Raw genomic sequence first — 10356 nt, 5'->3', positions numbered from 1 at the left:
CCAAACAGCTCAATGACACCTAGAAAGAAGTTACAGGGTCTTGTAGCTGCTACAATCACTCCAATGACTCCCGATGGGTGAGTATAACTCTGTGTCACAACGTGGTGCGTTGTCAGAGTTGCACTGCTTACTGCTACTCTAAAACCCTGTCTCCTTTCTTATGTGGAATTGATCATTTGGGGGTTTGTTTTTAAATTGGATCTCTGATGGGATGGAGCAACTACTAGGTTGGCTCCTTTAGCACTAGTGGATTCCCTTTGCCTCCTCCTGTTGTCCAGCAAGTGCTGTAGGTCTGAGTTTGGAGAGTTTGGATCAGTCTCCCATCTCTTTTTCTATTGCTTTTAGATGTGTACATTAAATCACAGTAAGGTTATAGGGTATTGCAATATTTTCTCACTTGTTAAGGCAAATCACAGTCCTATTTAAAAAGAGCTCTTGAGAGCTAGAAGATAATTGTCAAACTGTTATGTCCTTTTAGACTTTTCTTTACCCTAGCTAACTCAGGCGTGCATTCATGTGTGTGTATGTGTGCATGGAATTAGTCTAAACCGGAAGAAAATATTGCAAGGGCTGCACAGTTCTGAAAATAACATCGAACTGAAACTTGAAATTCAGCCTTCTGCGAAGCAGTGGTGGTAAACAGATGTCCTCCCTGCTGCATCGGGATGTTGCAAGACCGAGTTGTTTGGAGTCAGCAAAGGACCCTGAGCTTCTCCGATGGGGGGATGTGTCCAGATCTGCGTGTGTTTCTGAGGGAGATGGTGGAGATTTGCCACAACAGTCCCCTCTAAGTGATCCTTTGCTTTTGGAAAGCGCTGCAAAGCACAGTACTGTCTCAGGGAACTTGTTTGCATTGCAGTCACTGCTTGCTTTCTTGCTTTAAAGGAAACTTATTTCCAATTTGATTTTTTATTACTACTCAAATTTGTTGCAACATGGTGTTTGGAGAGTGATCTGGACCTGCTGCCTGGAATGCCTGGCTCTTATAAAATATATTCTGTGAAAGCAGCTGTGAAATTTTGGGTGATGTGTGAAGCCAGTCAAGGTTCCAGAGTTGACTTCCAGACTATAGAGCTGGTCTGTATGTTTGACAAATGAAAACAACGGTGAAATATTATATACTGATAAAATAAGTTTGTCCTGCAGAGAAGATAAATCTAGAATCCAGTTTCCCCTGTTTGTCAGGGAAGTCTGTTGCTTTCCTCATTCTTTAATGATAGAGAAAGGTCAAAGTCACATCCAGCAGATGCCATTTCACGGTCTGTGTCCAGCAGTTACAAGTATAGTTTAACTATTTGCTAGCACTTGCACAAATATCTTTGTGCTCTCAAGAGGACTCCTGTTGCCATCAACAATCTAAAAGGTTTGAGTGCCTCTTGTTCTCTCGTATCTCCCAAAAAAAGTCCTTTGCTGTGACAAGCCTGCAGTAATTACCAGTTGAGATAGAAGGTTGGAACAGTGAACTCCTCGTCAGGAGGAAGAGAAACTGGAAGAAAGAATTCAAAACTGAACTGTTAACCTGAAATGTTAAACACATGCTTGAGGGTATCATACCTTGGGGTAATTTGTGTGTGTACAAGGCAAGGCTTCAAAAATAAATATTTTTTGTTTGTTTTCTTAATCTCTATAAGTTTAAGGTTCCTGTGGGTGGAGACTTATGGTTGCTAAGGCTCTCAAGGTTGCTGCGGTTCCTTTCGTTTCAGACAAATTAACCTTTTGGTGATTCGTCAATATGTGGATTATCTCGTAAGCAAGCAGAACGTGAAGAGCGTCTTTGGTACGTGTATTTTTGACAGAAGCTGTGCTACACCCCTTTTGCCTGGATGGCAATCCGATGATATCTTGCCAGAAAAGAGCTGTAATGGGAGGGACTGTGGATGTGGGATGATCCTAGACATTTGTATTAATCAGTGGAGAGAGTGTAAACAATGCTTAAGGCATCTGCTTTTGCCTACACCCCGTTTCTGTGTGGCACAAATTAAGCATTGCCTTCATATAGTGGCGTTTCTATAGGTGAGTGGATAATGTTGTCTTGGCAGAGAAGACTCAACTGAATGATTCTCCCCTTTGCCAGTTGTCTGGTTCAACATCAGCTCATGAGTCCAGGGAATTCAGTGGGCTCATCAAAGCCAAATGGGCTTCTTCAGGAGTCCTGTGTTGCGCTGGGCGACACCAAGGCTAGCTGGTGTCCCTTTGGGCACTTGTCCTAGCCTGGCTCACTGCGGGGGCAGGAGGTCGTGTGTGCTGGGCTGGAGGTGCTCATGGGCAGTTTCCCAGTTTCAGCAGCTGATTCCGTCTCTTCCCTCCCGCCACTGCTGATCCTGGAACATCCAGGTCTCCAGTACAAGCATTTACTGATGGTAACACTGCAGTCCCCATGCAGATGCTATCCTAAAATGAGTTGGGGTAAAAATAGTTTTGTTTAATATCACCAGAAATGTCAGTTTTCGGTAAAACTGGTGCATGCAGGCCAGGCCTCAGCAAGTGTGTTCTTTTGTGTTGGAACAGTGAATGGCACAACAGGAGAAGGACTGTCCCTCAGCATCCAGGAGAGGAAGCGGTTGGCAGAAGAATGGGTGTGCCAAGGAAAAGACAAGTGAGTAGCTGCGAGTGAACAGGGGATTCCAGATCTTGTGTTGTGGTACAGGCCTACCTGACTGATTGCAAAGCCACACCTGCTGACGGCGTTTTTTCTTGCGGCGTTTTGTCGTTAGGCTTTGTTCCTCAGCTCCTTTATCATAGAAGTCTGGTTTTGGCACTGCCAGGTAGCTGGTGTCCATTCCTGCTGCTCGGAGCCCTTCTCTTTGATACATGGAGAGGCAGGGGGACAAAAAAGGGCTGTGCCCTTTGCTTATTCTTGAAAAGAGATGAAAGTAAAGAGCAGTCCGCCTATTTATGCCCTGTGAGCATTTTTGAACCTTTTAATATATTAAATGATCTGGTATGGGGGAAGCTGGGGTGTAAAGTGTTTTGATGCTTCCCTAAAGATGCAAAGTCAGCAGCAGAAGAAGGAATTCAACCTGGATCTGCAGCAGTGTATCCAATTGCAGCTCCATTCTCCATCCCTTGTACCTGTCATAGTCTCGTGTCACTCACCATTGCCTTCTCCTTAGTTGCTGTGTCAGAGGATGAGGAGAGGAGGAAGCATTTGGGGTATGAAGGGTAGTGAGCAGAAATAAACAGGTGCGAAGGCTCGCAGTCTGTGTGGATATAAAGGAGAAACACAGAATTGGGACCGATGGACTGGAACCTGGGAGATGCCCTTGGCAGGAGCAGATGAGTAGTCAAAGGTGCTGCTGTGACGTTGAACTCTCTGGTTGTTCTCCAGATAAATTGGTTTAGAAAGCAAAGATATGCTTCGATATCCTTCCCTTTTCCCACCTTCCTCTTAAATCCTTAATCTCTTAATTTTAACTTCCTAATACAATGCTAGGATTTGTCCATCCTGACAGCCTTGCAGTGAGGAGTCACTGACTGATGTTTGCAAACGTTGTTTTCTTTGTTCCACCACCAGCTGTTTGCCACTGTCAGCATTTTCTCTGTGTGTCTGCTCATCAGGTCAACACAGGTTCAAACCCCTTTTAGGTCTGATCTAGCACAGTGAAGGTCTTCTGCTGTGGCTCCCTGGTCTGAGGCATTTAATTTTGGCAGGCTGATGTTTTTCACCATCCCTGAAACCTCCCCAAACCTTTTGAATTTGTTCTTGTGCAGATTGGATCATGTCATCATTCAGGTGGGAGCACTAAGTCTGCCAGAGTCCCAAGAGCTGGTGTGTATATGATGTTTCCTTTTCACTATGTGTGTAAAACATATAAACCAGATGTACTTTAAGACACTTTCCATTCTCTCATTTATAGGCAAGACATGCAGCAGCCATAGGTGCTAGTGGCATTGCTGTAATAGCCCCCTTCTTCTTCAAACCCACAAATAAAGGTAAGTAGATGTGATTGCCAGACCGGCTGAGGCCCTTTTGTATTGCCCTCCAAACTTTTAACGTGGATAAAAGATGAATGCCATCTTCTTTCTTTGAAAAGTGCTCTGATGATAATATTCGCACGCTTGTCATATCTGGTGTGATGCAAAAGCAAAACATACAAGAAGCATTTTTTTGAAGATGGTAGATACCAGAAGTCTCCCAGTAGGCAGGATGTCGTGTGGGCTGTATTTTGTTAGCCTCTTACATAAAGAGGAGCTGCTTATGAAAAGAGGAGTTAACTAGCTGGTCTTCTGAACAGGTAGTATGGAGTTCACGCTTGATCTGGGCTGCACTGGGAAGCGGTTGGGTACATGCTGACCCTTGCTGGACACTGACCGAGTTGATAAACTGCTGATGCACAGGTGCACTCCTTGTTACTGAGGTGGTCTGGTTTGGTTCTGTGTGCCTGATGTTACCTTGGAACTTATAAAGGGAGTGTTTTGCTTTTAATACTATGAAAATAATGTAAAAGAGCCATGTGAAGTGAAGGTTTGTAACAGAAATGTTAGAAGTTGTCTGAGTTAATGATGATTGGAAATGTTCTTATGAAAGCACCGTAAGAAACTGGAATAGGTTGCCAGAATGGCTGGTATTGACAGCCAAGGGCAGTCGGTGGCAATCAAACTGCTAACAGCACAAAGATCAGCACAGAACCTTCGCTGATAGCAGCAGGATGGCAGCGAGGTTTCAGCCACTGCACTCCCTGCCATGCCAATGGGATGACTGCCTGAGGTTTATGAAGGATGCAGTGAACAAGATTCTCAGGAAGAATGTCAACCATAGCAACTCTTGAATTCCTAAAACATTACAAAAAAGGTGTTTGAAAATCTGTGCATCACCAGCATTGAGCAGTACCCCAGAGAGGTGAATGTGAACTTGATCCCTTGTCCTCAGTGTTGCACATAAGTGATGCTGCTGAGACCACTTTGGCATGCAGGTCTTGCAGTTTGCGTGTGAGAGCATGCAGGAGTTGTATCTGTAAGGGAATGAGTATGAGTTACTGAAATCTGTTTGGTTTAAAATAAATATCGTCTTTGCCTTCCTTAAGATCTTCCACTGGGTTTTGTTACATTTAATTTTTATGATTAGCTGTGTATGGTACACAAGCTGTAGGTGACCTCTCCACAGAGCCTGGCTGCTGTGATTCTGAACTGTCTTTCCCTACAGATGGTCTCCTTCTCTTATGGGAGTTCTTGCTTGTTTTCTTCCAGATGAGCTGATTGCTTTCTTAGAGAAGGTTGCGTCTGAGGCCCCTGCGGTTCCATTTTATTACTATCACATTCCTCCTCTGACGGGTGTAAAGAGTAAGTCCTGCTTAGTCAGCTCTTCCCGAGCCCATGAGCTGATACCAACCTGTGTAATCGCGGTGGCTGGTATAATGAATCTACCAGTGGTATGTGGCTTCTGCTCCTGCCACTAATGGAAAGGATCCTTTCCAAAAATGGGAGGTGAATCCAAGACTGGAAAATAAATTGCATTCCTCTTCACCGGAAAAAAAGTGGCAGTTTATGAGTACTAAACAACTGCGATGGAGGAGGTGATGCTGACCAGACTTTGCAATTAGCGTGGACCAAGATAAGTAATTGCCTTGGATAACCACAGTTGAATTCTGATTTTTTTCACAATAATTATCACCATCTCTTCTGGTGTACACTGACTGCCTAGTCACGTTTGCTGTGAATTACATGTGAAACCACAGTGCTTCTCAATTCATATTATTTAGCGGAGGAATGAAGAACGGAATACAAATCTTTGGTTACTTTCCCTAGACAACAGCTTATGTCGTGTTTCTGGATATATTAATTTATATTTATTCTTAAATATGTTGTTGCCAGTTCATTCCTAAACTATCTCTTATCAGGGGTTTTTCCTTTCTGATCTGGTAAAAGTAATGATGCAGGGAGGGTGGAAAGATGTTTTTTTGTAGAACTCTGGGAAATAATCACACTGAAGTTGTCTTATGGGCTGTTATAGAGCTCTATAGTTTACCAGGCTCAGGCCAAAAGTGAACGACTTGTCTCCCTCTTGGGGACAAGTCAGGGAAAGAAGAGGGGTGTGTTTGTTCACATGAGGTTGCTGTTCTGCACAGTTCGCATTGAAGAGTTGCTGGATGGAATAAAAGAGCGGATCCCCAGCTTCCAGGGTGTGAAGTTCAGCAGCACGGACCTCTTGGACCTTGCACAGTGTATAAACAAGAATGAGAGAGAACAGTTTACATTTCTTTATGGGGTGGATGAGGTAAGAGGCTCCTCTTAAAAAGTATTTCTTCTGTGGCATTCTCTTGCTTCAGCCTTGGGGAAAAAAGTAACCCTGGACGTTCAGCACCAGGTAGTTTTGCGGCTCCAGCCCACCACCCTTTTTGTTTTTTCTTGATTTTATTACATAAAGTAAAAATGTGTGTGTTTGTTTTTTCTCCTCTCACCCCAAACTAGCAACTGTTGAGCGCACTGGCAATAGGGGCAGATGGAGCAGTCGGAAGGTCAGTATGGCTTGGAGTTCTTTTCCCCTTGACACACACACCTTATCGTTGTATCCTCCACTATCTGCATGCTGTTTCTTCAGAATATGTTAGCTTGAGTGCAGTCCATAATTGCTGCAGTCCATAAGCTGACCCAAAGGTTTCAACATGTTTCTTTATCCTCATGGCAACTTTTTGAAGTAGGGAATTACTTCATTATATGGGTAAGGAAACAAAACCCAAAGAGGTTAAAATCATTGACCTTTGTTCACATGAGTAGTCTGTGAGGAAAAGGGCTCTGCTGACTTAATTTCTCATTTATTTTCTGCTCCTCATACGAGGATACTTAGATTAATTATTTCTGTGTTGCCTAATTGTTTCTTTTAATTTTTAAATTTGGAAATCAGTTCCATTTGGAAAGAACTGGGAAGTGAAGTCTGCTCTCTAAACTCTTCATAGGGCTTGGCATACTTCAGATGCTTGACAGTGTAAACCGCACCTAGATTGCATGAGTCCCTATCATAATAATGGCATTTTTATAATGTCAACAGCAAAAGCCTGTGGTTACGTCTCTTTTTTCAGTGGTTCTAAGTTCCCCCTTTGCATTACTGATTCTATTTTTGATTTGGTTTTGGTGTTTTTTTGGCAGTACATACAACTATTTAGGCGGAAAAACCAACCTGATGTTGCAAGCCTTTGCAAAGCCAGACCTCGCGTTAGCACGGAAGTATCAGGTACAGCACCTTCTCTGTCCCCGCCAGGCGCAGCCTTTTCTCCTCTGGCTTTCCTGCCGCTGTTTCCCATGTGGTTTTGTCATCCATACCATGAGCTAGCTTTATTAAAGCAAACTTTTTTCAGCTCCAAGCCCCCTGCTTGTTATTCATCTCACCTCTTTGACCAGTCCTTACAAACTTTTAACTGCCTATACTGTTCCTCCAGCCCTCTGATCTCATCTGTGAAGAGTGAGCAATGGCCTGGCCTTTTGCCCTGAACAAGTCCACAGTGGCCAAGCCCCTTGGCTGGGAATATTCTCTTGATACCTTCCATGATGTAGGGCAGAAAGCCGTCCCAAATCAGCTCTGCTTTGATTCCTGTTGGTGTTGGGCTGTTTGAATATTCATGAGGAGTTCTGAGCAACTGGCATACAAACTATACCCAAGGCTTTTTACGTCCCACTGAGACCTTCGAGGTATCCTTCTTTTGCCTTAAAATAGAAGTGACTGCTGCATGAATGTCTAAGAGACATCTGGAAGATGATCTGCTTTGGGAAATCTCTTCACATTCAGATTTGTAAACCTTTAGAGACTCATAGAGCCTTACCAGTGTTTCCAGACTGCTTGCAGCAAGTGACAGCTTGAACATGAGTGATAGACAGGGAAGGTTTTCTTATATCCCTCTATTCCCTATTCCAATGGAATTCAATTAGTATTTCCCATAGGCTGGCCAGGTGGGCAAGGGATTTTCTCAAAGCTTGTACAACAACTGTGTAAGATCATAATATCATAATAGCTCTAGATGCTTTTACACCTTAAAATTTGAAGGTGTGAATAAACTGTTCTCTGTCTTTTCTAGTTTCTCACTGGGGAATTTCTCAACTTTGTCATCAAACTAGGTAAGTCCTGCCTCGCCCGTGTCTCTCCTTGTATCTAAAAATGCAGACTTGGTGCTCCAGAAACTCTCATGTTGCTGTACCCTCAGAACTTCCTTCCTCAAAGATTTCGCAGTGAGAAAATGGTGCATGTGCTGTTTCCCGAGTTGGTAGCAGCTCAACAAAGGGAGCTGACCAGGCATCCCCCGACAGATTCCACTCTCCCTTCCTTCCTTCCTCCTTCTGTGAAACCTCACAGCTTTAAGGCTGTGTCTCTGTGGTTTACCCTTTTTCTTATCCTGACTCTTTCCGTGGGTTGTTTTTCTTTTGTTCTCCAAAAGCTCATTTCTAACTTTGTTTCTACAGAGTAATTTTCCTGGAATGGTGGTGCTCCAGTAGGAAAACAGCTCAGATACTTCTCTCTCCTGCCTTGCTACAATTTAAGAGTAACTGTTCAAGTCTGTACAAGGCCAAAGCATTTTCAAATCTAATGGTTTTTTTTAGAAACAAACCCAAGTTTTAATAAAGAAAGCAATTAAAACCAACCAAGTCAGAATAGTGTACGGAGACTGAATAGGACATTTCATGGTTTTCACTTAATGAAGAGAACTGTTCACTGTGTTTTTGGTGTACATGTGCAAACCCCAATGAATCTAGCTTAGCTTTAGTGCTTGGTTTTATTTACTTGGGTTAAAAGTCAGGAGAAATGCATCACTATTTAGTCTTACAGGTAAAGAGGCAAACGCTGAATTTCCAAAGGTGCATAAGGAGACTTGAGCTATAGACAGAGAGGCCTCCTGAAGTTTCCCATGATTATTTAAGCTGGTACCCAATGTCATTGCCACACATCGGAAAGATGCTACAGGGCTTTATTTTATGTGAGTCTGCATCGAGAGAGAGCTATGAGGCTGCAGATGTCAGGTTGCTGGGGTGGCTCAGCCTACCAGTGAAGGTAGATTTGAAGTAGCCCTATTTTGGGTTGGTTTGCCTACAGAGGACTCTTACCGTATTTTCTGTTGTCAGGGCTGTGTGGCAATACATTCTGGCAAGGAGGAAGGAACAACACGGAGAGCCCTGGTTATCTGTAAAACTGACACAGTGGTTTGTAAAGTGCATGTCTGAGAAAACACTCTGCTTGGTATTTTTAGGAGGAAAACAATAATGCCATAATATACACATAAATTTAATAAGCAGGTGTAATTTTTACTGTAATGTGTTTCCTGTCTGCAGGCACAAACATCTCTTCTTAGTTACACTGTTCTCACTTCTGAGAAGTGCTTACAGCCTGGTTTGTGCTGGATCGCACAGAATTCTGTGCTGCTGCTTTTTTGGACACCTGCATGGGGGTTTTAAGCGAAATGATCTGTAAAGGACCTGATTTCGCTTTTGTCCACCCAGGTTTTGGTGTCGCACAGACTAAAGCTGTAATGACGTTTGTTTCTGGCATTCCCATGGGACCCCCGCGGCTTCCGCTCATTGCCGCCTCTGAGGAGTTCATTGTCAAGGCCAAAGCGAAGCTGGACAGCATTGTGTGGCCCAAGGGTGACTGATGTTCACTTCCCTGTCGATCTGGAAGCGGAGGCTCCTTTTCTAGTATTCGCTGTGACGTGGCACGTTCCCCACATGCTGGGCTGTGATTTCAGGGATTTGGCAATGCGCCTGAGCCCCTTCCTGCCAGGGCCGGCCTTGTTGGTGCGTTTTTGTGTAACTTTGCTCCCCCTGGAGTGCTGCACGTCCCAGGACCAGCTGGTATCTTTTAGTGAAAAAATTAAAGTAGCAAATTTTCCCCAGTTGAGGGATCATGAGTCCTTTTGTCTAGAAAGGAGGAAGGTCCATCTCTGCCCTCCCTCCAGCCAGATCATGCTTTGTCCTCTCCTTTCCTGAGCATTTCCAGCACTACACGGTGTTTTTACACATTGATGTGGAACTGGTTGCTCAAACTGGTATCTTACTCTTTGTCACAAAGTCACTGGGATATTGACTATGCATATAAAATCCTGTTTTAATCTGAGCTCATTGTCTTTGTACATCTTGATGGAAAATAAAAACTTTTTGCAACAGAAAAGCTTTTGGCTCTTTAGTGAGCAGATATTTCTTTGTCCTTGTGACTAAAACGGAGGTGGAAATGAACTGTAGCTCACTATATTGCATTGCAGAGTATTGTCTTAAAAAGTAAAAGCTGCTCTTTGGCACCCTGGTCTTACGCCTCTTTACCAGCTTCGGCTCTTACTCTCAGTATGTGTTTGTGACAAATGTGAGGTCCTGTGCTGCTGTTCCTGGACCTCCTGCCTGCAAAAATGATGGTTTGGGGTGCTTGTAAGGAGAGAGATGGGG

General features: G+C 43.7%; 1 protein-coding gene across 1 annotated transcript; it reads left to right on the top strand.

Moving 5' to 3' along the window:
* NPL (N-acetylneuraminate pyruvate lyase) lies at positions 1–9702 on the top strand. The gene is made up of 11 exons (XM_080348403.1): positions 1–77; positions 1704–1777; positions 2509–2596; positions 3712–3769; positions 3858–3933; positions 5188–5280; positions 6066–6214; positions 6409–6455; positions 7084–7168; positions 8007–8046; positions 9421–9702. The coding sequence occupies exons 1-11, from the start codon at positions 13–15 to the stop codon at positions 9570–9572; spliced, it is 927 nt and encodes a 308-aa protein (XP_080204529.1). The 5' UTR covers positions 1–12; the 3' UTR covers positions 9573–9702.
* The last annotated feature ends 654 nt before the right edge of the window (positions 9703–10356 follow it).

This window comes from Nesoenas mayeri, assembly GCF_963082525.1.
Source record: "Nesoenas mayeri genome assembly, chromosome: 8".
Classification (NCBI taxonomy): domain Eukaryota; kingdom Metazoa; phylum Chordata; class Aves; order Columbiformes; family Columbidae; genus Nesoenas; species Nesoenas mayeri.
This window is presented reverse-complemented; position numbering and strand designations above follow the sequence as displayed.

Bases quoted from the DNA above. Each gene is read 5' to 3' on its own strand.
- NPL (XM_080348403.1), top strand. From the start codon at position 13: ATGACACCTAGAAAGAAGTTACAGGGTCTTGTAGCTGCTACAATCACT. The intron at 2,597-3,711 runs GTGAGTAGCTGC...GTTCTTGTGCAG, and splicing joins GTGTGCCAAGGAAAAGACAA to ATTGGATCATGTCATCATTC. The intron at 5,281-6,065 runs GTAAGTCCTGCT...TGTTCTGCACAG, and splicing joins TCCTCTGACGGGTGTAAAGA to TTCGCATTGAAGAGTTGCTG.